Raw genomic sequence first — 23,967 nt, 5'->3', positions numbered from 1 at the left:
AAGCTGATTTCTTTGCAGGTTGTACTTACTCATGACTACATGTATCAATACGTTCTCATCTTCCGCTAATATGCATTATCACCACATCTCATTTTGCCGGAAGACGTCAGCATCCAGTTTCATATCAGTCTCATTTCGGATTGTCAACTGCGTTTGGAGTATGCTGCACACTGTCTTTATGAACAGCGAACCAACGTTTATATCCAGCACTTCAAATTGCGCAACGCACATCTCACGTCCTTTCCTACCGCCGCTCCTCTCGAGTCGATTTTCACCGTTGCTGACTAAGCACCAAGCACTCTGCACTGAACCAGCATGAGTGCAGATCTACAGCCGTCGAAGCTTGGCAACAAAGAACAGCAAGTCCTTTTGGTCTGTCCTTCTCCCCTCATACTGATGAATCCATGTAGCTGGGATGACGTATACAAGACAGAGCTAGAAAATTTCGACGAAACAGGCGATGAAGGTGAAATTTGGTATGTCTTCTCATTGACTGACTGTTCCTGCTCTTCGATTTGCGACAGGTTTGGCGAAGAGAGCGTGGCAAAGATGGTGGATTGGACTGTAGAAAACGTTCCATCTTCACGGGGCGCATCAATTCTAGAGATCGGTAGCGGCAACGGCACACTCCTTTTTGCTTTGCTAGAAGCTGGATACAACGCGACAACTCTCTGTGGTATCGATTATAGTGTGGATGCCGTAAAACTCGCAGAGAACATCTCATCGACACGGGGTGGCGAGCGTATAACCTTCAGCCAGCGCGACTTTCTCTCTGAAGATCCACCAGTGTTACCGCATATGAATCACGAGAAACCGCCCCCGGGTCAATGGGATCTTCTTCTCGACAAGGGAACATATGACGCCATTGCTCTTGGACAGCGAGATGATCTGGGCCGCTCACCTGCGTATCAGTATCCCCAGCGTGCCGCCAGGCAACTGAAAGCAGGCGGATTCTTCCTGATAACATGTAGGTATACAACTACTGCAGTTCTACCGGCATTCTTAGTTTATTTAAAGCGTGTAATTTTACCGAAGACGAGCTCAATGTGAATTTCGCAACACCGGAGACGGGCTTTATATATCAGTGAGCTTGCGCCGTTCACATCTCAAACATAATTTCAACTTAAGATTTACCCGACAGTTCACGAATACAGCATCCCACATTCACGTTTGGTGGTAAAAGCGGAAGTGTCTGTTCTAGTGTTGCATTCAAAAAGATGTAGCTATCATAGATTGGGAATAACATTGACCACAGTGCGCAAAGTGTCCTTGGCGACCTCTGTCGCCCACCTAATAAATTTTACCATCGTCTCGCCGATGACTACGTCGTCTTGTGTGAAATTCGACAGAAAATAAACCAAACCCATCGCTAGGTTCTGTACCTTTGTCGCTTTAATGAAGACCTCCTCAATGGCAACTCGATTCCGCATTATCGAAAGGGTTTCGGCATTGGAACCAATCAAGGGGGACGAGGTTTGGGTGCTTATGAAAAGCTGACAAAGCATTTCTCCGATAAACTGTTTTGTCTGGGGCTTCAGGAGCGTAAAGTCAACAGGCTGGAGAATAGCTTTTAACGTTTCTGCCTTGTGTATAAGAATTCTTACCTTCAGAATAGCAAGTGTAACACAGTCCTTGGACATCCACCACGCATATGCTTTAGCAACGTTCCGAAGCCGAATTGATGAAATGGATTTGAGATCAAAGCTCTTGGAAACGCCACTCTCCTTGATGCTCTTTATCACCTCTGCACCTCCAACTTCCGCCTCACCCAAGTCCCGTAAAAAGTCCCAAAGGCAGAATTGCAGCGTCACCTTGTAAGAGTGAGACAAGCGACATAGGTGCTGGCAAACCAAAGTGTAGTATGGGTTATATGTTTTCTCCTAGAGAATTACAGCTTAGTCAGTGCTGCGCGTACGATTTGGAGGAGGCACCGACATTGCCACAACAATGAAGAAGGACCCGTATTATTTCCCGCTGCTGTACCTCAGAAAGGTTGAGCTGCGACAGCCTATCACAAGCGTCGACGTAATCCTGATCCACATTGAAGTGCCGACTTGAATAGCAAGAAAAGGGACACACCTCACTGTTCATAAGGATAACAAATATACTCCGTCGTATGTCGGTATTCATTCCTTGTTTGCGGGCCAATTTCAAAAGGGCGTTGTTTGACGATGCTACCGAAGATGCACCGGAGGCTGCTTCTTTCTGCGTCTCGTGGTGATCTACTAGAGGGTCCCCACCCCACGCGGCGCCGACAAGCCACCATTTCCCTTTGCTTTCGGCAAAATGAAGATCAGCCAGTGACACCCTGAGCGGCTCATTCGTAGCCACTACGGCACTTTAAAAATACAGAACGATGGAAAGAAAGAAAAGTACTAACCATGCCGTTTCTTACTCAGTGCTGAAAGGAATTTCTTCATCCGTTCAACAGCTTCACCTCCTTGGTTTTGGGTCGCTAACTTCTTGACCTTGTTATTCTTGAGATTGGTAAGAGTCTCAACCATGAAAAGGGTCCGTGAGCTACGAAAAATGTAGTGACAATATCTGAAGTTGACACTAGACAAGCACCTCGGTTTTTCCCCGACCTCAGAAAGCTTTTTCTGAAATATTTCCGTTATGCTTTTAAGGGCAGAAGGATCATCGTGACGAAGCTGTTTCCCGGAACCTGTATGCAGTATTAATGTAAGAAAGATAGGTCGTTGATCAAGTTTACGCGCTTCGCAACATCTTTAATAGCAGTTCGATGTTGAACTCTGAGAATTTGCTTTCTAATATACCACGAATGATATCGAAGACGAGAACGCAAGAGATGACCTGGAAGTTATAGAGCTCTGAGAGGAGAACTATAAGGTTCGAGCATTCTTTGCCCTTCGTCCCTTCTTCAACTTCTGAGGAAAGATTGCTGCCGATAGTCTGGTAGTACTTTTCGTATGAAGACACAAGGGTCTGAACGAAATAGGCCGCTGGTCACAGCGATTCAGAAATGTTTAGCGCATCAAGCAGACGAAGAAGATACCGAATTCGATTCCGACAACCTTGTGTAGACTCGACACGAATGCAGCATGTAATACGACATAAGAATCGAGTAGCGAGGAGTGAACTGAGATCCCTTCAACTATAAGGGCCGTTATTGTGGAAGTGACGTCTGCAGCAAATGAGCGGACTTGGCAAGCGGCTGCTAAACGTGACCTACCATGACGCCGATGTTTTCGATACTGCTCTTCTATGCCATCCAGAATGCTTGCCAAGTTTTGCTCACTCATACTAGGAAAAGATTAAGGATGTTTATAGTTTTGCTGACATTCGCGGCGTACCGGTTGAGTAGACCTTTGAGGTTTCTCTTTAATTTGATGACTTCCTCGGAGTCATTCTCGAAGGTTTGATCATGTCGTAGATGTGGCGGAATGTAGTGTGAGACTTGAACAGAAGTAAAACCCAATGTCTTCTAGATAATGTGATAGAATTACCAGTAGGAACCTCGCTAGTCTGTCCGCGATCCTTTCTTGAATCAGATGAAGAACTGTTTATTCCATGCCATTCTTCATATTCGTCGTCATCTTCCGCAACATCTCCAAGTGCGCCGGCAGATTCATCACTGTAGTCTGATGATTTCAGCTCCAAGTCTTCCTCTTGTGCGTCCTTCTCGCTGTCGTTGCTTTCTGGGTTTACATCGGTTTCGTCTTCAAGTTCCTAAAGGAGATAATAAGTTTTCAATGGTCGCAGAAACGTGAAGAAATGATCATACGTCGGGGACGTTCAACCCTATTGACGAGGTGAAGTCCAGTAGTTCTAAAGCCATATGTCTAAATCCAGGAAGAATACCATTGGGGGGAGGACGTACCGTCAAGGCCATCGTCTTCGCCAGATTCCCTTTTTCCTTTTGACCCAAGCTTGGACTCTAAGTACACAATGTAGCGGTCTTCCTCCATCTCTTTGGAAGTACGCGGTTGGGATTTGGCTTTGAATCCGCTGACGAGCTTCTCCAACGGCGTTGGAGGCTTCTTCAAGGGTTTCACGGTCTTTTCTGCAGAACTAGGAGCGCTCATCACAACAGTTTTTGCAGAATTAGGGCTTGATTCGAGCCTGGCTTTCTTGCGTTTGGAAGAGTCATGAAGCTCCTCTTCTGCAGGACGTTTTGGAGCTCGAGGACCTCCGGAGAAGTGAACAGCCTTATTTTGCTTTTTTGTATGCCGTTCTTGTTTCCTGGATTCCTTCCTGGAGAGGGTAGCCTTATGTTTCCTGCGGCGCGGCTCGTCGTTTCCTGCTCCTGTATTTATTCACTGAGAATTATAAGTATAAATTTGACGCACCAGATGGACCATTTATCTGTTCCAGGATGCTGGGTGGTAGTCGTGTCGTGTTTTTCGACCTCGAAGACATTTTCATGATTTTGCAAGTTGTCAAGACCTCGGCCTTTTCCCTGTAACGTCCAGATCACGTGATGTGACGTATCGAAGCGCGTTCGGCGTTCACTTGATTTTGACTCGTTCCGTGCTGTCATTTTCTCTTTCTGCTGGGATGGCTGTTCCCTATCAAGTCACTCAATTTATCGAGGAGGCATATCCTAGACCTCATGTCGATCCGGTAACTATCATCCTTTAGGCAGCACACTCTTATGCTGACAGGGAAACAAAGGAATGGCTTCAGGCATGCTACAACTGGATTCTCGAAGACAAGCAACTCAGTCCTACGACGGACATATACCAAATACTGAAACACGTTGAGGAACAACTTTTGTGCTCGAATTTGCAGGATTCCATGCTTCAAGGAACTGGATTACCCGCCGACATCGCGAATCCCGAGACCCAACACACTGTTGTTGCTGGACCTATACTGGTAGAGATCGTTTCGATCACTGATATAGGTGTCAGTGCGTACAACTTGAATAAAATCAGGATCACACGAGACGAACGAATAGCTGCCGGAGAACAAGAAGTTGGCGAGGGTGATGTGGAAATCGAAGGAGAAGGCCCCATACCTGCGTATCCGAGGTCGATGCTTCGAATGGACATCAGCGATGGAACAACATTGTTGAAATCTATGGAATACAGACCTCTCAAAGACCTCACGCTTGGCGAGACATCTCTTGGATGCAAAGTTAGTTTTTGATAATCTTGGCTCAGTTATCAGCTATATTAATTGGGGCAAAGCTACTATTGACAAATTTTCATGTACGTCGGGGCCTCGCCTTTTTGGAACCCAAATGCGTCACAATGAGAGGCCACATGAATGAAGAGCGCAAGGCTCTCCAAAACGTTGATTTTAGGAGAGGACTCGGGCTCAGACTGGGGTGCGCGTCAAGTTCCATTCGGATTCGTACGTAGGGTTCAATGACCTATCTACAGACATCCTGAACCGGAACGAGAAGCGGACGCCAATGTAGAAATGCAAGAAGCACCTGTTCCGTTCCGTTCACCTTTACACGAGGTTAATGAGCCTCCTTCTCCGACCTTGGTAGAACGTAATCTCATGGATGAGGAGCATTCCGGAAGACGCACACCGAGTCAGAATCCAAATAATCTTTCGGACTCAATGCCTTCATCTTCGACAGCCGTGGTCAATTCGTCGTTTTTCTCCACCCCGTCCAGAGTTCTAGAAAACAGGGATCTTCACAGCAGCCTACATCTCTCTCCTGTAGGAACATCCCGAATGATCGTCATTGACAGCGATGAAGAAGCTGCTGAGCCTCCTCGAGGTGTTCATGGCGACGCCAGTTCCGAGTTCGGTGATGAAGACTTTCCTGATGAGTTATGGGCTGCATTGGATGCCGTCGAGGCAGAGCATGAATCGAAAACACAGTCCACCCAGAACGCATCTTCGTCAAGGAGACAAAGTGCTTCAGCGGACGGTTTTATGGATGTTATCACGATCTCCGATGGCGAAGATAATGATAAGGAGAATTTTCCTGCACCCACAAGACATATGAAGCGTCGGATCGCGGATAATAGGGCCTCTGATGCACCCGACGTGATTGAACTGTCAGATTAGAATTATATACTTGACACATCATCATGAAGCTGAACAAAGTGGATGTAGATAAATAGGCCGTTCGACATTGAACGTTCCAAAGCGCAGTGATGACATAGAAGATACTTAGTAGAAAGGGCTATGTCGCAAGACGTATCAGCCGAGAATGTTGACTTTGGCTTTCTTTTTCTTCTTCGCGTTCGAAAAGCTCCGCCAACTGTCGACTCGCTGGTCTCGGTTATCTACAGTATACAAGTGAACAGGGGTGAACGATGAGACAAACAGAGGGACGTGCCTTCCCAAAGCCGGTCCTCCTCAGCCTTGCGCTTTTTGCCGGCAATTTCTTCGTCCTTCTTTCTTGCTTCTAAGCCCTCATTCGCGAGATTCATCTTGATGGCTCTGGGGACATAAAATCAGAGACATAGTACACAGAACACAGGAGAGAATGTAGACACACTTTCGTCTCCGCACTTCTTCATCAATGAGCAGTTCCTTTGATTGGGCTCGTATTCGAACTTTGAAAGGCGGGTTTAGGGACTTGAGATTTGGATCAGAGTCAGGAGTTGATGTAGGCAACGATAGGGCTTTGAGGACGAGAATCCGGGCTTGCTTGATGATAGCGTCGAGTTCCTCGCGTTTAGCTTTGTCGGAGAGCTCGGATTCGGCCTGGGCGCAGTTGAGCAGCAATCTAAGTGGAGTACGGGAGAAGCTGACCTTTTTGAGGATGTCGAAGGCCTCTGGAGCGCGTTGGTGAGAGCATTTGTCGGGATGTATAACTGGGATAGCTGTCAGCACCGGTGTCGGGTTTGTAACCAGCTTCTAACGCGCACATAGAGATAATTGGCGGTACTTCTTCTTAATGTCATCTTGTGAAGCAGATTCGTCTAAGTCTAGGATATCATAGGGACTTGTGCGGCATCAACATAGATGGGTTGAGGAAAGGGACATACAACGCACTTTAGTTTGAGAGTCTTGAGGATGCGCTCGACTTCGACTTCCCTTTGGAACGCAGATGCCTCACGAGAGAGCAGTTTCTCAAGTTCTGCGTCGATGGTTGAGGATGATGGAGGGGTCTTGGACGACGAGGACATGGTGGTAATAAGCGTGATCAGAGTCGTTCAATCGGTGTCACCATTTTTGTGACTCTCGACATGAGATATTCGAATTATATGCATTATATGGCTACTATGTATCCTACGAACATATCACAGCACGAGAACCCTTGCCACGCTATGTACTCTAGTCAAAGCCGTTCCTGGACAATGTCCTGACTCGAGCCATCAAACTAGTTTCATAGTAGGGCAACCCTGCAAAGTAATATCCAGCACCCAGTTGACGAGCAACATTCCCAGAATTGTATGTAATGTAGTCACGTATGGAATGAGCAACGCAGACAGAGGCCGAGCAGTCGCAGCATAACTTTGATGCAGAGCAAATAAAGGGACTCGAGAAGCATTATAAGCAAAATATTTTCAGAGATAGAGACCTATTGGACACCGCGAGCGACGACGACGGCGGTGCTGCACGTGAAGTAGAGTCAGGGATGTTGAGATAATTTGGAGATAATGATAGTTCTCGTCTCGCTTCCATCACCGGCATCGCGCTTGAGCTTGAATAATTGAATGTCGACGCAGTTGGCTCCTTCTACTTCAGCTACCACGACGCCGCGTTGGGACAGTCGGAACACAAGCTTTATTTCTCCTACTCGTCTGCAGGAACTCCGTGCCAATACCCCTCGCCATCACTTTACTTCATCGCCCCAACAACAGCCGATTCAATCTTCTCAGCCCACTTCGCCGCTATCCGCCCCGCCGATGGATGCTGCTCAGCGCCCATCTCCACAGGGCCACGGTCGTGCTTCCTCTTTTTTTGCTTCATTTCGCAAGCAACAGCAGCAACACCCCGACCCCCAGCAGAATGGCCTACAGGTCCAGCGCAGTCCTTCCTTACTTTCACGAACAAATTCTAATAATCCCATCGGACCACCACCACCATCTCAACACCCGGAAACCGCAGCTTCAGGCGCCCAGCGACCCGCAATTGCTCGCCCACCTACAGTGACACAGACTAATCCTAGCTGGTTATCAGAACATCCCGAAATTCGCTCCGTTGTCGGCCTGACCATCGCACATGCTCATAAAATCTACTTCTCTGGTCCTCTCATTCGTAAAATTGAGCGTGGCGCCGACGGACAGCGACCTACTAAAGATGAAGGATGGGTCGACGTCTGGGCGCAGCTAGGCGGCACGACTCTCAGTGTATGGGACATGAAGCAGATCAAAGAGGCCAGTCAGCAGGGAAAAGAGGTGCCACCTGCCTATGTAAATACTACCGACGCTGTGAGTCCTTGCTCAGTCTCTTTCATATTCTCTGCTCATGTCTTTCAGTTTGTCACCGTTTTGGGCTCCATTACGGTTCCTGCCACTTCTTCTCAACCCGCGCAACGCTACGCAAATGTTCTCACTCTTAACACCGCAGGTTCAAACTTGCTATTATTTTCATGTCCTTCACCAGAAGCACTCATTTCATGGGCTGCTGCCCTTCGTCTCTCCGCTTGGGAGAAATCCCGTCTTGAAGAAATATACACTGCGCACTTGATCAGAATATTCCTCAAAGGTGATCATTTACGTCTCAGCCTTGCGACATTGATTTATTGTTGCCCTTAGCGCCCGATATGCCGTCAATGCTCAATCGCGGCCGCATGGAAGGCTGGGCGCGGATCCGTATATCTGGCCAGACCGACTGGAAACGTGTATGGATGGTCGTCAGCGCAGCGACCGAGGGCGAGCGTAACAGTAGCGAAGGCAATGGTCCAGGATCTCCGCCGTCAGTTGGAGTGGGGAGCAAGAAGAAGCGAATGTCCAATTTATTCGCCCGTGAAGCCAGTCCTCAACGTTCAGGCCCATCCAAAGCCAGCTTTACCATGTTCGCATCTCAGAAGGTCAAGGACAAAAGGAAGGCCCTTTTGACCATGACTGATATTACCCAAGCCTTTGCCGTTTATCCAGAGAGGCCTGAGCTGATTAGCAGGAGCACTCTGATTAAAGTCGAAGGCCACATTGGTGTTGAGGATACGGCTGGTGGAATGCGGAATCGTGAGGGCTGGGTTCTCGTAATGCCAGAGCTGGAACCTGAAATGAGCCAGGCCACTGAGATGTTGAAATGGGTTGAAGGTAAGCTCGCCATCCTCTCTCTGTTTCATAAATTCACCGTCTATTACAGCCTTCCATGACGCATTTATGCTATATGGACGTCCACAATCATGGGTATGGGACCCTCGAAACCCCATATCTTTGATGTTTGCCTATCCTGTTGGACCACAGAAAGACGTACGTTCACCCCTTATCTCTTCAGGTTCTCTACCAACGCTGCCGTATAGCTTCTCTTCCTTGACAGGGAACTGGCCGAGACGCTGGACCCTCGAGATGACGGAACTTCTATCGTTCGGTCCCGACTTCTCGGTATTCTCCATGATCGCATGCGGGGCATGGAGCCACCGGCGCCTCAAAATCATGCCCAAACGTCGTCTTTGCCCCCTACTGGTTCTGTCAATGTTCCACAGCAGACCCGAACATTCTTATCTGGACCTCAGTTGCCACCATTGAGCTTCGACAGCACACAAAGTCAACCTCAAGAACGGCATCTTCTCACTCCCATTACAGAGCAAAGCAGTATTTACACTCATGGTCGATCGATGTCTGTTGACGGGCAGAGCGTCTTAGGACGGCGGCAGTCAGCAAACGTGACCACTGCGACGCAGTCCCCTGTGCCTGAAGAATCAGCTTTTCAGCCTCCTGAAGCTACGCCACACTCTCTCAGTTCATTACCAAAGAGTCCGGTACAACCATTAGTACCTCTACCCGAGAAGGATAACATGACCAGCACGATGTCTAGTCAAGGACAAAGCCGTCCAAGCCTTGAAATCCAGCACGCACCCATCTCTAGTAAAAGGACATCCTTGGAAGCGCCTTCGCTCCGAGTGCCAACTTCACCAAGGGTGCAATCGCCTGTTTCATCGAAACCGCATCCAAGTTCTCAACCCGTTCCATCTCCGACCACATCTCCAGCTCTTGGATTGCATGAGAACCCACGTTCATATTCTCCTTCATCGGTACTGACTTCGCCCTACTCTGTTGCCACTCATTCGGCGTTAGGTGCATCTGTGATAACATCTCCATCTGCTTTAACGTCACCTTACTCCTTGGAAGCGGTGCCTGTTTCTCCTTCATCACCAACTATTGCAAGGCGATCTCTTCATCCATCCCATCTACCACCAATACCTCAAGGAACTCCCCCGGGAGCAGCAGAAGACAGCATTGGCGGTGAGGCGGGGGCGTTATACTTCATGCAGTTTGACAATAAGGGACCATCTCCAGCTGCATCCCCACGTCTAGTATCTCCACTTACAGAAAATGAGAAAGACGAAGATTCGTCGTTGAATGAATCAGAACTCAAGCCCACGAGCGCCACAAGTCGTGTGTCGAGTCCGGCTACAAGCATGCGGTCACCACATCTAACAGGCACACCCAAGGTTTTTGCGGACCAACCGGCGTCACCCCCGAGAGATCGGATGAGCCCGATTTCGCGGCAGGCTCTCGGGCGTAAGCCATCAGGAGCACGTGCTCAGACTAAAAAGGCGCAACGCGTCTCTTCACCGTCACCACCGCCCGTCCTCGAAGAAGATACTCAGAGCGAAGACAGCATGGATCCAGAAATTCGTAGGCGAGCGTCAGCCGATATTGGGCCCGTTGATGAGGGAAACCTTGATGCGCTGGCAGCCTTGTCCTATCTCGACGATGATCAACCACCGCCGCCTTCTCACACGATGAAAGGACACGTGGGGCCACTTCGACCTGGCCATGGAGAGCAACCACTCCCGTCGCCGACAGCGCCTGGAGAACCGGGAGCACCCTATAAGTCCTCTTTTGCGCCATCCAAGTCGGCGACAGAGCGGAAGGCGAAGGTTCAAGCGCAACAAGCAGCGCAGCAAGCGGCTGCCCACCGTCCCGGACGAGCTAATGGTCGAAAGAAGCCGAAGGATAATGACGCGTGGATTGAGAGCAGCGAGGAGGACGAGGAGGAAGAAGAGGAGGAGGAGGAAGAGGAGGATGTCGATTCTGACGAGGAGCCTGCGACGAAACCGCCTTCAGCCCCTGCCTCCACCAGCACCCACACCGCCAAACCACCGTCTGATCATGGACCTGAACAGTCCCAGTACACTCATTTGCGGCCGCCCAGGACGCTGCCTCAAATTCCAGGAAGCCGACCTAAATGTATGCTACTCAACCTTTCATTTTATCATTCCTGCTGACGTTCGTCCAGCCGCCGAACCTGAAGAGCTCCCTCAACGTCGCAGTGCTCCTGACCAGCAACATTCCGAAACTGCTAGGCGCACTCAATACGACGAAGGCACGCAGATCCGCTCTCAAGCCGATTATCTACAAGTCGCCCCTGCTCGTCAGTCAGTGTGGAGTCAAGTTCTGGATCCTGGACGTCCTGCTGTTCTCTCCCAGGACCGTGATACATTTGTGCAACTGGAGCCCCCTTCGCAAACCATGACGAAAGCTTTCACACCGCAAGGTTTGCTTTCGGCGGGTATTCAAGACAAACAGGATCGATCTGCGAAACGTCAAGAAGAACTTGCACGCGAAAATGGTGCCTCGCTCATCAATGTTCCCAACAAGCCTCCGCCACCACAGACTGGTCTACTGGGCGCTATCACTGCTCATGAACGAGAACGAAAGCGCGAAGGCGGCGTTGGAGCTGCATTGACTGAACGTGAGCGGGAAAAGCGTATGGTAGAGGAGAGGCAACGCAAATTCGACGAGCAGCAGCGTCAACAGATGGAGATGGGTTCGATATATGGTGGACAATTCAACGGGTTCAATCCGATGATGAATCCGATGATGATGGGCATGATGGGCATGAACCCGATGATGACAGGGCAGGGGATGAACCCAATGATGACCGGTCAAGCCATGAATCCGATGATGACTGGCCAGGGTATGAATCCGATGATGACTGGCCAGGGCATGAACCCGATGATGGCCGCTCAGGGTATGAATCCAATGATGTCCGGTTTTCCTGGGATGATGCCCGGTTATAATCCTCAGCAGATGTTTGCTGCACAACAGGCTGCTCAGGCATACCAACAAGCTATGATGGCGTTCTCCGTTGCTGGGTCGCAAGTTGGAGGTGATGGTGGTGTAGGAGTTCCCCAGCAGCTGCTCAATCCCATGATGACGGGTGGATTCGATCCTCGCATGTCGATGATGGGTATGCCGATGATGGGGGCACAGGTGCCGTCGTTGGGTATGCAGGTGACAGGCATGTCAAGCTTCGATCCGCGATTCACGCCGAACAACGGTCTTCAAGACCTAAATCTCCAGCCACCTAGCGCGCTTTCTGGTTCACCAAAACAGTACGCTTCGAACGCAAGCTCACCTGTTGGCCGTGGATCTCCACTTGCCAGGACTGTTGATCCTCCTTCCAATCTTGAACTACCTCGCAATTCTTCTCGTCCGACCAGTCCAAAACCTTGATTTCGTTCTCGCCGTACACTACTTACGATTTTTATGACTCTCACTTACTCTACATCTTTATACCATCCTCATGCACAGCAGTTACCTTGTCCCGCGAGATATTAGTTGTTAGCTGATTACTCCTCCGTTCGTTTTATGCATTCAGTATCACGAAATACATTTTGGACTTCGAAGGTATATCAGGAATAGAACGGACTTGAATTTCCTCTTTTGACACTCACCGTTTTGCGTCATGGCTGATGTTATCAGTGGCACCTTCTCTCTACGTTCACTCTGCTCACTCATCGACGGATAACAATGACGACGCCTGCGCCCAAGGGAAAGCCTCTCGAGATCATCCAGAATCTCATCAGTCATCCCAACTACTACACTATTCGAATCCGCCAGCACGTTGTGGATGAGACGCGTATCACGGAACGGACGCTGGATATCTTCAGTACGGAGAGAGGGACTGGAGCTGAAAGGGCAGATCCGCTTGGGATATCGGTCGGGTACACCAAAGAAGGAAGGCTCGCCGCGTTGGCAGTTGCAGACAAAGAACGATGCTGCATTATCGAGTTTGCAAGTCCTTCACCACCTAACAGACAACAGAAGATGGAAATCTTGGAGAAACACGTACTCTGTCGTTCCATTGGCGAGCTCTATGCATTTGATGCTGCCAAGCTTGCGATGGTCCTGTGGTCAGAGCTCGGTGTGAAGGTCACGCGTGCCATCGACATCCAGTCCGTCTTCACTGATGCCGACTTCCCATCCTTTCGCAAGCCTCTGTCTGCCATCCAGGCTTGTTTCGGTGACTCGGATAACTGCAAGCTGAACAAGAAGAACATCGATCAAATCTTCAATGATCTCACATACAATCTCGAAGAGATCGGCCGGATGCGCGTGGACATTCTTGAAAGAGCTTGGATTTCATGCATACTTCCATCGCATGAAAACGGGATATCCGCTTTCAGTACCGCAAAGCCCATCAATACCAGTGAGCTGAGTGGACAAGTGAGTGGCATTATGCCAGGTCTTCCATGCTGAACTGACAAATTCATTTACCTTTCTAGCTCCTGGATATACTGAATGCCTCAGCTCGCGTCTCAGAAGACTCCCGTCGTGTCAGCCACTTGGAGCCCACGGAGACAAATCATCAATTCTCTGATGCTCGAGCCTCAGCTGCCTCTATCGATGGAACATCCATTGATGCTCATGCCTCAGCATTCAAGACCCGATTTCACAAGTTTCAGGTATGCAATGAGATGGTTTCTATTAATTCTAGGCCTGACAATTCTTGTTATAGAATGTAATCACCAAGTTTCAACTCGAATCAGGCGAGCAGATACAGCGCCGTGGACAGATCAGCTTTGTCAAAGGAAAGTCAGCTACAGTCAACTTTGACACATCTGTTATGAGTGACAACAAGAGTGTCATCTCTATCATCAGTACAGATCGTGATCAGCCAACTTCAGCTGAAGGAATACGTGATGGTTTTATCAGGCATACCTTACAGGGGGATCTTACCATCTTCAAAGACAACCCATGGATCTGCAATATACTGCTCCATCATGATACTATTGATGGTGCAGATCGATCCTCTCTTGAATGGCCTGATAGTTGGTTTCCTCCCTCTCAACCAGATACTCAGATATCTACAGCCAGGCCATTATCTGATTGCAACTCTGCCTCCCACCATCTCAATGAATCCCAGCAACAAGCTCTTAATCATATGCTTTCTTCATATCCTATTACTCTCATCCAAGGTCCACCTGGTACAGGCAAAACCTCAGTCATAGCTACATTTGTTCACTGTGCTCTGGCTGAAGGAAAGTCTGGTATCTGGTTGATTGCACAATCAAATGTTGCTGTAAAGAATATTGCAGAGAAACTATTGCAGACTAATTTTATGGATTGGAAACTTTTGGTCTCTGAAGATTTTCATAATGACTGGTAATTTACTTCTCTTTCTGATTGTATCTACATCTTATTAAATGTTTATAGGCATGATGATCTTTATACTAAGATCCAGCAACATGTTATTCTCTCTACACAGTTTGGGGCACTATCTGCACAAAATCTATCTGGATCTAGAGTCTTTCTTTGCACTCTCAGTATGCTTTCAAATTCACAGATCTTCAGATTTACAAAAGTTGTTGCATTGAGATGTGCAGTGGTTGATGAAGCTAGTCAGATCAAAATAGCTGACTATCTCAATATCTTTATAAGATTTTCCTCCTTACGGAAGATATGCTTCATTGGAGATGATAAACAGTGTAAGTATTCTTTCTGGATTTTGCTTATTTTGCTTATTTGCTGCAGTACCACCATTTGGAACAGACAATGTTGACAATCTCAGAAGCATATTTGAGATAGATCATTTACGTGAAAATGCATTTTTACTCAATATCCAATGTATGTTTGTTTTGATTTTTAGACTGATTATTGACTTTTTTTTATAGATCGCATGCCTCCACAGTTAGGAGATTTTATATCTCAAGCAGTTTATAACAATGAGCTGAAGTCAAATCTGCTACATCCAATTCAAGATGACATTATTGCTTGTCATTTTGTTGATGTGATTGATGGTCGAGAACGACAGAGCATATCTCAGTCATTTACAGTAAGTTTATTTTATTTAAAACGATATATATTGATTTAATGCTATATAATTTAGAATGATGCTGAAGCAGCTGTTGCAATACAGCTTGCTCATTATCTTCAAGAACAACAGATGTCATATAAGATAATTACACCATATGACAGTCAAAGAAACAAGATTCAAAAGGATATGTCAGAAGTAGATGGACTTGATTGGTATGATAAATGTTTCAATGTTGATTCATTTCAAGGTTAAAATCTTCTATTCATACTAAAGCTATTCTAATATTTGCTTTTAGGAAATGAAGAAGATTACATTATCATCTCTCTTGTTCGATCTCGTTCAATTGGATTTCTCAATAGCATGAGACGTACCAATGTAATGCTCACCCGATGCAAGAAAGGAATGTATATACTTACTAGTCGCTCTTTTATTGATGGGGCTGGTGGAGATTCCTTGGCTGGAGAGTTAGCCAATCATATTGGAAAGAAGGCATGGCTGACTGTAGAGGATGTAATCCAAGGCAGGATTTAGGCAAAATAGCTATCCATTATAGAGGATGTTACCTCTAGTTTATCATTGGTATTTCAAAAACTTTATATATTCATTCAAAAAATGTTACTGAAATATCAGTGATAAACTATAGATTTCATTGCTCTATCTTGATCTATACATCAAATAAGACAATTATAAATGAGTCCTAGCAACATTTTCTGAATGTATATCTAAACAAAAGATATTCTGCATACTTCTAAGAGCATCAGCAAGAGTAGATATAAAAGCAGATGTAGATGTAAGAGAATTAGAAAATTTGGATTCAATCCCAAACTTTATCATACTAGATCCAGCAAGATCTACATCCAGATGTGAATATGCTTTATTTGCAGAGATGTGTTATAAGCACTTACAGTTTATACCATAACCATCCTCATATATTGCACCAAATCTGATTGAGAGTCAAAGAGGAAGAGAAGTGGAATAACCAAGTAACATACCCTGTACCCCGAAAGAGGTGACCAGCACTAAGCCCACTCGTACACAGCTTCCAGCATGAACTCTGTCCAAATAATGGATCCTCAAAGAGTGGTGTATGTTCTCGAAGCTCTGGGCATAGCATCAGCCGTAGACCCATAAGATGGCGATCAATCCCTTTGCCCGTTGCAGCTTCACGGGTTAATCTGGTATGTACTTTGATAGCTGACTCAAGTGCAGCGCGTTTGGATTCTGCCTGCAAGAAACTCAGCTATACCAGCACATGTGTATCTGGCATACATACCGTTACACGACCATCAACCATCGCCAAGCAGAATGCACGACTCTCTCGGGTCAGCGTCCGGATAGTTTCTGTTCGTCCTTTGTCAAACATCCGTGTCAGCGCAGTCTCATACGTCGCGGTGAATTGTCCCCGCATCTTGTACCATGTCACTTGCAGCGCCATCTGTATGAACGCGTCAGGAGCCAATTTCGCTGACACCTCATCAGTACGCAAGAAAATAACACAATGAAAGATGCTCAAGTACCGACTCCCTTGATCCAGTCTACCCCATAATCCGAGAACCAGAAAACACTATCATCCGAGTCCTCAATGATCCTCTCGGCACGTTTCTTCGCCATACCACACTCTTCCTTGATGAAGTCGTCGACAACCCAGTCTAGCCGGTCCCACCTCTGGCCTCGTGATGGAAGAGAGGAATCATTCTCGAAATGAGATCCATTGATACCTTGGATAATTCCATACTCGGCGACAATGCTTGGAACTAAGGCGTCGCATGGAGAGTGCTCGCCCATGGCGCCAGAACGCGCTGCGGGGTCAACGACGAGGGTGAAAGCTTTATCAAACCATCTGTTACCAACGTTGCTTGCTGTCGAACGAATGACATGGAGGTGGGAGTTGAAAGAATATTCTTTCGTTGATGGGTTCGGTGATGTAGGGTCTTCATAAATTTCGTTGTCAAGGCTCAGTACCATGAGCGAATTCGACAGTGTTGTGTGTACCATTTTGTTGGACTCAGAAAGAGCAAGAAGATGTTCGAAGTTCTAGGGCCAGCTATCAGAAAAGAATCCGCACAGTTCAAGGACGAATACGCGCTTCTGACCATTTGTCACGATCATCTGCACTCAAAAGTCCGATGGAAACCGGTTCTTCGCCATCGATCAGTCGCTGTTCAGCATCCGAAACAACAGCTTCTAGGTATCGCGCCAAATGGCCAACGTCCATCGAAACGGAAGGCGACTCCATGACAGAGACTCTGTAGAACCATCCGTGTACCATAACTACGATGTTATAGGCGAATGGATCCGTCGGTAGAGGTACAGGTGATAAGATGTCGCAAGAATGCTTCGGTATCCGCGCAACGTTAAACATTTTTGATGTGCTTTCTCTTAGCCAGATACCTAGACCACTTCAGATTCCAAGGACACGACAGATATCCACAAAGCACACCTGTCCGCGTAGTATCCGGGTATAACTCCTGCCTGAACTTCTTAAGCGAAAGTCGAGCTGGACCAATTAGAGGGTACGTACGTTTCAAGTTTGATTTTGAACTCTAATATTCGATGAAGCAACCAAGCCGCTCTCTTAATCTGCCATCTGGAGAACCCAGTCTTGAAGTGGCCATCTTTTCGTTCCTTTTCCGATACAGGAATGTTCGCATCGTCCTCGAAAGCAAGCCACCAATTGGAATTGATGAGCAACGGAGCTCTCCATTCCATATACGCGTTGTTCATCCAAAAATTGTCATCCAGCCAGTTGTTCGGAGATGCTCTGTCAAGTTCTCCAGACAAACTAAGAATGCGAGCGCATTTCAAAAGGAAGGAGACAAACGCACCCAGCAGTCTATCCTGACAGAGTTTTCCTACACCTGATGCAAATTCATCAGCCCACTGAGCACGAAGTCGACGAGACGCATCGAGAGCATCATCATCCAGCCCTTTCTTGGAGGCATCTTCTAGCAAAAAGGGCTCTAAGGATGTTAGGTATTTGTCTAGCGTTTTACGGAGAGCAGGGACTGGTAGACGCAGCAGCGTTGGTGTCGTAGTGGTCATTTTTGGAGAGTATCGTCGAATATGGAGTGCAGACCGTGTAGGTAGCATCATTAAGGTCCTTGACGGAGAAATGGGGATTTCTACGGCGAATGAGAGCAAATCATGACTGTACGACGTTGTTGGAGAGAGGAGGAAGCCGTTATCGGATCGCATCGGCCCGAATGGTGCTCCTGCAACGTCCCTCAGTCCTCTGCCTCTTCATTTCACTCGCCGATGTCGCTCGAGCACAGACAAAAGGACCTCCAAAAATGTTTTCCCGGCATATAATCGCGAGTTGAACTTGTCGTAGAGGTGCAGCAGGCAGACGCGTCTCACAGATACGTGCCAAAGAACGACAACACTTGCTCACTAAGGACTACAAGTCTGCTGTCCGTCTCCCACTGCATCCTTTTGTGGTGAGTCCCACTGTTTGGACGTCGCTCAGCTGCTCAAGCAACAACCTAAGTATATCAAGTGCAGATGCGCCTCCCATATGTTACACATCAGATCCAATCGAGTGATCCGCGAACGCAAAGACGCAAAGGTGGGAGGAGCACAACATTATAAGCGCATTCTATGTAGACGAAGAGATCACTATGATTGATGAACAAAGAGAAGTCGCTGGCAACTTTTCTGTTTCTTGATCAGAGCAGGTGACAATTCAGCACTTACAAACCGATGTGTATTGGCTTTAAATCCAAAAATCCGAAAAATGTTCGATACGGACAATGCGGGAGAAAGGCAGTACAATACTTATCTCACCATTTCCAAGCATGCTTTGACTTCTTCGGAGTTAATTCAACATGCTTCACCTCGCGTTCTCTCTCGTCTACGCCAAACATGGTCCTCAAGCCATCGATCTCCCGTGACTTTGCTTGCATGCGCTCAGTAGCTTCACGAGCGTTGTTTCTGCTGATGTTAAGAGTCTCCGCCTCTGCCTGGAGCTGGGCCTGCGCCGTCTCGTACTTGGTGCGCGCCGCAAGGAAGGTGGCTTCGTTCTTCTGGAGAGTGGCAAGGGCTCGAGCATGGGCAGTGTGGGCTTGTGACTCGCGCTGTCGACGGAAGAATGAGTTATCGTCAATAGAGCATAGTGCGCGATACTACCTTTATGGCTGCTTTCTGTAAGTTCTGGAGCTCGGACAACTCTTGAATAGCCACTGCCAAAGCTTGCTTTTCGACCTTGCCTTCGGTTTTGATGACCTTGGAGAGACGTTTGTTGTCTTTTGCTGCAAAAGGCGATGTGAGTGCGCAGTCGTCTGGTAGATAATAAACGCACCTTCTGTCTTCTGGATTTTGAACAACTGCTTTGCAGACAACGATGCGTCGGCGGAGGCCGCTCTGTTGTGGAGGCTTTCGTCTGCTTCGGCTTTGGCATTTGGGCCAGTTGTTGCGGCACCGCCAATAAAGGTAGAACCGACTATAGGATTTCCATCGGGGTTGGTGAACACGCTCCGCTTGGAGACTGAGGCAGAGCGATATATTGAAGCTCCCCGATTTAGCGAGTCCTTGGGAATGAACGACGTGGAAGAGTGGATGGAAGGTGCATTCTCTGCTTTGCGCAAGATGGGACCGGTATGAGTAGGCGAGACGGATTGTTCGAGTAAATCTGCGGCTGGAAGCCAACCTTCTGAACCGTTCGGATGAATCGCCTTGTGACCCTTGTCTGGAACCTCAGCATCGCGGCCGTTGTATACGGTAGGGTCGACTGTGAGTGGCTTGTCGAGAATTTGAGGCGGGGTGGACATGGGGGTGAGCGGTGCGTCAAAGTAGATGGACGAGGTTTCGCTGGAATGTGCAGGCATGTAGGAGAACGATGTGGAATAGTGATGTCATATTACATTTACAACTTTCCTCTACAAGATCTTGGCAATCTCAGCATCAATACTCTCCGGAGTCGTCGTCGACGCCCACCGATGTACGACCTTGCCCTCCTTGTTGACGAGGAATTTTTCAAAGTTCCACTGTCCCATCATGAGAAGATCACCAGTAACCTAGAGTCAAAACTCCTACCTTGATCCTGGTAAGCCCCAAAAGACCAGCCTTTTCATTCTTCAGCCACTTGTACACCTCATTGGTATTGTCGCCATTCACATCCGATTTCTTCATCAGGGGGAAAGTGACACCGTGGTTCCTGGAGCAGAATTCACCAATGGCTTCGTCGCCTTTAGGCTCCTGCCCACCAAACTTTTGAGAAACGTCAACTGCGTGAATCTCCCTCGCAAACTCGATGGAGCGCATACCTGATTGCATGGGAAACCAAGGATGACAAAGTCGCGGTCCTTGTACTTGTCATACAACCCTTGAAGACCTACAGGAACATTAGATCTGGTTTCTTTTGTAACGGAGTAAAGAAACCGCACCTGTGTATTGGGGGGTAAATCCACTATGCACGGTTTGTGAACAACGAGAACAAGTATCCAATCTTGGGATAAATACCATTTTGATGCCGTATTGACGATCAGGATAGTCTTTCCTTGCAGCTCCGCAAAGTCATACGTTTTGTTACCAGGCAGCGTCGCCTTGAGCGAGTAGAAGCCAGATTCAGTAGACATGTATCGAGTTGGGTAGGTGAAGAGAGATGATACTGGTGCAATTCGTGGTAAAGTGCTACGATGATGAGAGCAGGACGATCTCAAAGCAATAAATAGAGTCGGTTTGCTGATGAATCTTCGAGGCGTGATCATAGCTGTGAAATCCTTGAAATTCCCGGTTGTAACAATTGCCGGATCTATGTAATCGGCCCGAACCTAGTCTCCGCCATCCCGGGATCTCTAGTAGGCTATCTGCTCCATGCTCCCAAGCCCTTCAGCGAACAGCCCACGGAACCGCTTCCTACATCGGGAGCCCTTCAGTCTGCCTATATCACCACGAAGCTCCTTTAGAACCCAAGCATACCCTCTCGGCTTGCGTAAGAGAACAGTATAGAATGCATTACAGCCGAGCCTAGTTATGGTTAATGACTGACGTCGCGAATAAGAAACAACTAACCAGTCGACCTCGGCCTTGTTCACGGTAATTTTCGCATCGAGACTCTTGGCCACTTGTGTTCGCGACGTGTTTCGGAACGACGCATAGAAGTACGCGATCATCTGCTTTACGGTACCTGGGGACCGAAATTAGGGTGGAATCACGATAGGTAAAATAAAGATACGTACGATAGACCATTTTTCCGCGCTTAGATGAGTCTATACCCCACTCGCTAATGTATCCATGCATCTTCATGGCGCTCAAAACAAAGTTCTGATAAACATTCAGATGCACGACACGCTCCGAGTTTAGTTTATGGTCAAAGAAAATAACATGAATGCGTCTTTTGGTCAGTCTGTATCGGACGTGTCAGCTTATGAATATCATACTGGATGGGACATACTGGAGCATCTTATACACAAAAGCAGATCCTGGTCGCCGTATCTTGTTGACCGTTAAAGTATTGCGCAAATCTGAAATATTTTCAGTCTTTGAACGGTTCAAAGAATGCCGTCATGACTTACGGAGGTCGTGATATCGGGCATAATCACCAGACACAGACAGATGTTTCATGTTGATTGCATAACCACACCACAGGAAAGCTAGGAAAGTTTGAGAAAAACACGAAGATGGACAGGATGTGCTCGCTTACATTGTTGATGAGGATTAGTCACATTCAAAACGTGATGACCATAGTCAAAGTTCGTCATCGTTTTTTCTTTCGATATGAAGCAACCATACTCCGGGTGGCCTATCCAACATTGAAAAGAAAGAATGGCACTTTGACAGAATATGTACCTTCGTTCATCATGCAGAGAAATTCCTTCGCATGGGTCAAGGAAACGGTGATCAACAAATAATCATCAGTTTGTCTAAGCAATACCTATGAGGACCACGTCAACACACGTTCAACCCGCCACCGAGATAAAACATACGCTTTGGGGATCCTCCGTAAACTGCTTAAACCTCTTCTCAAGGTCGCCGTAGAAAAACGCACAGAGAATAGAGGAGAGAACCGAACCCTGCGGAATCCCAAACACCTGTCGATAATAGTCCTGTCCAATCTACATCGAGCAACAAGTCACGATACAATTTCAGGGATTATTACTGGAACTGACCTTGACAATATTTTCCGTGATATGTTGCTCAAGCAAGTCCCATATTTCGTGCCGTTTAGACCGAGGGTAAACCACCTACTCTGGTGAAAATCCAGGCTTATAGATACGAGATGAAGTTTTACCTGATCAACAAAAATCGTATGCCGCAAGGCCCCCGCGAGCTGCGTGGCGTACTCAAGAAAATGTGGACGAGCGTCTGAGATAGTTATCAATCCAGGGGAAAAACTCGACGAGTGTGAGTCACCTGCAGGAAGAGCCTCCTTGGCAAACCTACGCTTGATTTTGCCTGCGGTAGAGGACACCTTGCCGTATCTTTGGTGCACGTAATTTTCCTACATCGCGCGCTGAGATGGATTATTCGGCTAGATGATGAGTGGGCTCACCTCAGATATCACGTTCCGCAAGATTGTAAGCAGCTTTGTTTGATCAATGGTATCAAAGCAGGCTCGAACATCAACTTTGACGAAATATAACTTGGGTCTTGAACAGCGTCAGCAGAAGTAGACGCCAGCGAAGATGACGCTCACAATTCACTCCCATACTCTTGCATGAGCTGATCCTTGAAGCTTCTGAGTTTGACATAGACATCGTCGTTTCCTAACACAGATGCACCTAGTAAGTGAGGTTGCATTTTCTGCGTATATTGAGTCGGTCTCCATCCAGTACAAATAAGTGATACGAACTCTTTCATATGTGAGAATCTTGAATGCGACCTGAAGTATCTGGTTGATTGATTGCTCAGAGGCATTAAGGCCTCCCTACGAGTTGGTCAGCTAGCACAGACTATCTTGCCTGGAGAGCTGCCCACTCACCTCGATGGCGACCTGCTTGCGTCTCAAGTTTGCGATTGGCCGAACGCCCGTTTCTTTGGGTAGTAGACGAACAAAAGAATAACCTAGTTTGCGCTGGCGAAGAACTTCTTCAGCTTCAGACTGTTGATCAAGGTGTATAAGTAGTGCCCAATCGAAGTCGAGATTGAAAGGCCAACATTTTTTATCTTTTCGAACATTCCGGTAGTCAAACGATCGAGAAGTGGTTCGCAAAGCACTTTCCAGTCATCCTGACGAAAGTACAAGACTTTATTCTTGAACGCCGAAGACTCCGTTACGAAAAAGCATGTCTGTCCTTGTCAGGCAACGCAAAGTCGGAGTGTTTAAGCCCACCTTCAACAGCGACAATACAAAGGAGTCGAAGTACCAGTATAAGAAATCTTCTAGCAACTCTCGCCGCTTCGCAGCATCAGAGATGCTGACGCGTGTCTGCTTCTCTCCGCTGCCCAGCGGCATCAGCCATTCACAGTCGGACGTGCTGAATCCTTGAAGAACGTGATGCAGAGAAAAGGTTTCGAAGCGGCGCAATGATATGAACTCTCGTACATCTAAAAGGGGCCTGGTCAAGAAAAAAGAATTATAAACTATTAATCAGTAACCGACATACTATGGCATATATGTTTCAAGTTATTGTCACTCCCCCAGAACCCATATGGTATGACTTGCTGCGTAACAAGAAATACATACCGGTATACCTGGAAGACAGTCAGACATGATGTACGTAGATGTCAATCGCCCACCTCAAAATGACTGCACGAAAATTCTACAAAACGCGGTTTGCTTTCAGCGTATCTTCTGGCCTGAGGGAGACCTGTGGGAAAGATGGAATTCCCAGCCGAATCCAACGAAACCTCCCCCAACGATGCTTGAGACTGAAACTGAGAGGTTTTCTCTAACAGCAGTTCCTGTCATACGTGTCAGCCAAATTCAAGGCGGAA

General features: G+C 47.4%; 10 protein-coding genes across 10 annotated transcripts; 4 read left to right on the top strand and 6 right to left on the bottom strand.

Moving 5' to 3' along the window:
- Positions 1-315: 315 nt before the first annotated feature.
- Positions 316-1,223, top strand: BT62DRAFT_883753 (S-adenosyl-L-methionine-dependent methyltransferase; the record flags this gene model as incomplete). The annotated part of the gene is made up of 3 exons (XM_043182770.1): positions 316-967; positions 1,018-1,084; positions 1,142-1,223. 3 exons carry the CDS (start codon positions 316-318, stop codon positions 1,221-1,223), a joined length of 801 nt encoding a protein of 266 aa, XP_043044747.1.
- Positions 1,173-4,385, bottom strand: BT62DRAFT_926904 (uncharacterized protein). Its single transcript, XM_043185142.1, has 14 exons — positions 4,311-4,385; positions 3,842-4,261; positions 3,746-3,789; positions 3,468-3,690; positions 3,315-3,417; positions 3,194-3,264; positions 3,017-3,145; positions 2,718-2,963; positions 2,569-2,665; positions 2,381-2,520; positions 2,080-2,330; positions 1,936-2,031; positions 1,605-1,880; positions 1,173-1,556 (listed from the first exon to the last, which is right to left on the bottom strand). Exons 1-14 carry the CDS (start codon positions 4,378-4,380, stop codon positions 1,227-1,229), a joined length of 2,496 nt encoding a protein of 831 aa, XP_043044746.1. The 5' UTR covers positions 4,381-4,385; the 3' UTR covers positions 1,173-1,226.
- An 87-nt stretch (positions 4,386-4,472) lies between these two features.
- Positions 4,473-6,130, top strand: BT62DRAFT_990863 (uncharacterized protein). Its single transcript, XM_043190256.1, has 4 exons — positions 4,473-4,584; positions 4,636-5,097; positions 5,151-5,290; positions 5,346-6,130. The coding sequence occupies exons 1-4, from the start codon at positions 4,519-4,521 to the stop codon at positions 5,986-5,988; spliced, it is 1,311 nt and encodes a 436-aa protein (XP_043044745.1). The 5' UTR covers positions 4,473-4,518; the 3' UTR covers positions 5,989-6,130.
- BT62DRAFT_1000489 (DnaJ-domain-containing protein) lies at positions 6,124-7,058 on the bottom strand (the record flags this gene model as incomplete). The annotated part of the gene is made up of 6 exons (XM_043176648.1): positions 6,124-6,209; positions 6,251-6,366; positions 6,425-6,633; positions 6,682-6,743; positions 6,798-6,874; positions 6,925-7,058. The coding sequence occupies 6 exons, from the start codon at positions 7,056-7,058 to the stop codon at positions 6,124-6,126; spliced, it is 684 nt and encodes a 227-aa protein (XP_043044744.1).
- Positions 7,059-7,543: 485 nt separating this feature from the next.
- On the top strand, positions 7,544-12,719 carry BT62DRAFT_926900 (uncharacterized protein). Its single transcript, XM_043185141.1, has 6 exons — positions 7,544-8,306; positions 8,355-8,583; positions 8,634-9,140; positions 9,190-9,296; positions 9,347-11,240; positions 11,290-12,719. The coding sequence occupies exons 1-6, from the start codon at positions 7,590-7,592 to the stop codon at positions 12,507-12,509; spliced, it is 4,674 nt and encodes a 1,557-aa protein (XP_043044743.1). The 5' UTR covers positions 7,544-7,589; the 3' UTR covers positions 12,510-12,719.
- Positions 12,720-12,731: 12 nt separating this feature from the next.
- On the top strand, positions 12,732-15,173 carry BT62DRAFT_409168 (P-loop containing nucleoside triphosphate hydrolase protein). The gene is made up of 7 exons (XM_043180814.1): positions 12,732-13,502; positions 13,562-13,741; positions 13,795-14,441; positions 14,493-14,764; positions 14,811-14,903; positions 14,968-15,111; positions 15,166-15,173. Exons 1-6 carry the CDS (start codon positions 12,807-12,809, stop codon positions 14,997-14,999), a joined length of 1,920 nt encoding a protein of 639 aa, XP_043044742.1. The 5' UTR covers positions 12,732-12,806; the 3' UTR covers positions 15,000-15,111; positions 15,166-15,173.
- A 578-nt stretch (positions 15,174-15,751) lies between these two features.
- Positions 15,752-18,278, bottom strand: BT62DRAFT_926899 (acyltransferase ChoActase/COT/CPT). The gene is made up of 9 exons (XM_043185140.1): positions 17,919-18,278; positions 17,615-17,864; positions 17,534-17,565; positions 17,180-17,484; positions 16,611-17,127; positions 16,367-16,557; positions 16,086-16,318; positions 15,999-16,036; positions 15,752-15,944 (listed from the first exon to the last, which is right to left on the bottom strand). The coding sequence occupies exons 1-9, from the start codon at positions 18,133-18,135 to the stop codon at positions 15,778-15,780; spliced, it is 1,950 nt and encodes a 649-aa protein (XP_043044741.1). The 5' UTR covers positions 18,136-18,278; the 3' UTR covers positions 15,752-15,777.
- A 494-nt stretch (positions 18,279-18,772) lies between these two features.
- On the bottom strand, positions 18,773-20,197 carry BT62DRAFT_926898 (uncharacterized protein). The gene is made up of 3 exons (XM_043185139.1): positions 20,125-20,197; positions 19,391-20,075; positions 18,773-19,340 (listed from the first exon to the last, which is right to left on the bottom strand). Exons 2-3 carry the CDS (start codon positions 19,914-19,916, stop codon positions 19,192-19,194), a joined length of 675 nt encoding a protein of 224 aa, XP_043044740.1. The 5' UTR covers positions 19,917-20,075; positions 20,125-20,197; the 3' UTR covers positions 18,773-19,191.
- BT62DRAFT_882714 (glutathione peroxidase-like protein) lies at positions 19,968-20,666 on the bottom strand (the record flags this gene model as incomplete). The annotated part of the gene is made up of 5 exons (XM_043182715.1): positions 19,968-20,075; positions 20,125-20,298; positions 20,355-20,422; positions 20,475-20,497; positions 20,551-20,666. 5 exons carry the CDS (start codon positions 20,664-20,666, stop codon positions 19,968-19,970), a joined length of 489 nt encoding a protein of 162 aa, XP_043044739.1.
- Positions 20,667-20,721: 55 nt separating this feature from the next.
- Positions 20,722-21,536, bottom strand: BT62DRAFT_926894 (uncharacterized protein). The gene is made up of 4 exons (XM_043185138.1): positions 21,485-21,536; positions 21,270-21,436; positions 21,103-21,217; positions 20,722-21,057 (listed from the first exon to the last, which is right to left on the bottom strand). The coding sequence occupies exons 2-4, from the start codon at positions 21,277-21,279 to the stop codon at positions 20,886-20,888; spliced, it is 297 nt and encodes a 98-aa protein (XP_043044738.1). The 5' UTR covers positions 21,280-21,436; positions 21,485-21,536; the 3' UTR covers positions 20,722-20,885.
- Between the last annotated feature and the right edge of the window lie 2,431 nt (positions 21,537-23,967).

This window comes from Guyanagaster necrorhizus, assembly GCF_019112545.1.
Source record: "Guyanagaster necrorhizus MCA 3950 unplaced genomic scaffold BT62scaffold_3, whole genome shotgun sequence".
NCBI classification, from domain to species: Eukaryota; Fungi; Basidiomycota; class Agaricomycetes; order Agaricales; family Physalacriaceae; genus Guyanagaster; species Guyanagaster necrorhizus.
Note: the sequence above shows the minus strand (reverse complement) of the source record. Positions and strands in the feature narration are given on the sequence as shown.

Coding starts and splice junctions, on each gene's coding strand:
- BT62DRAFT_926894 (XM_043185138.1), bottom strand. Junction 21,058..21,102: donor AACAAGGCCGAGGTCGACTG/GTTAGTTGTTTC, acceptor AACCATAACTAG/GCTCGGCTGTAATGCATTCT.
- BT62DRAFT_926898 (XM_043185139.1), bottom strand. CDS start 19,916: ATGCCTGCACATTCCAGCGAAACCTCGTCCATCTACTTTGACGCACCG. Junction 19,341..19,390: donor CAAAATCCAGAAGACAGAAG/GTGCGTTTATTA, acceptor CGCCTTTTGCAG/CAAAAGACAACAAACGTCTC.
- BT62DRAFT_926904 (XM_043185142.1), bottom strand. CDS start 4,380: ATGTCTTCGAGGTCGAAAAACACGACACGACTACCACCCAGCATCCTG. Junction 2,331..2,380: donor ACTGAGTAAGAAACGGCATG/GTTAGTACTTTT, acceptor AAAGTGCCGTAG/TGGCTACGAATGAGCCGCTC. Junction 2,032..2,079: donor TTATCCTTATGAACAGTGAG/GTGTGTCCCTTT, acceptor AATGTGGATCAG/GATTACGTCGACGCTTGTGA.
- BT62DRAFT_926899 (XM_043185140.1), bottom strand. CDS start 18,135: ATGACCACTACGACACCAACGCTGCTGCGTCTACCAGTCCCTGCTCTC. Junction 17,865..17,918: donor CTGTCAGGATAGACTGCTGG/GTGCGTTTGTCT, acceptor GTTTGTCTGGAG/AACTTGACAGAGCATCTCCG. Junction 17,485..17,533: donor CCCGGATACTACGCGGACAG/GTGTGCTTTGTG, acceptor GAAGTGGTCTAG/GTATCTGGCTAAGAGAAAGC.
- BT62DRAFT_926900 (XM_043185141.1), top strand. CDS start 7,590: ATGTCGACGCAGTTGGCTCCTTCTACTTCAGCTACCACGACGCCGCGT. Junction 8,307..8,354: donor ATGTAAATACTACCGACGCT/GTGAGTCCTTGC, acceptor CATGTCTTTCAG/TTTGTCACCGTTTTGGGCTC. Junction 11,241..11,289: donor TCCAGGAAGCCGACCTAAAT/GTATGCTACTCA, acceptor ACGTTCGTCCAG/CCGCCGAACCTGAAGAGCTC.
- BT62DRAFT_990863 (XM_043190256.1), top strand. CDS start 4,519: ATGGCTGTTCCCTATCAAGTCACTCAATTTATCGAGGAGGCATATCCT. Junction 5,098..5,150: donor AGACATCTCTTGGATGCAAA/GTTAGTTTTTGA, acceptor ATTGGGGCAAAG/CTACTATTGACAAATTTTCA. Junction 5,291..5,345: donor GGACTCGGGCTCAGACTGGG/GTGCGCGTCAAG, acceptor ACCTATCTACAG/ACATCCTGAACCGGAACGAG.
- BT62DRAFT_409168 (XM_043180814.1), top strand. CDS start 12,807: ATGACGACGCCTGCGCCCAAGGGAAAGCCTCTCGAGATCATCCAGAAT. Junction 14,442..14,492: donor GAAGATTTTCATAATGACTG/GTAATTTACTTC, acceptor AAATGTTTATAG/GCATGATGATCTTTATACTA. Junction 14,904..14,967: donor ATTTTTACTCAATATCCAAT/GTATGTTTGTTT, acceptor ATGCCTCCACAG/TTAGGAGATTTTATATCTCA.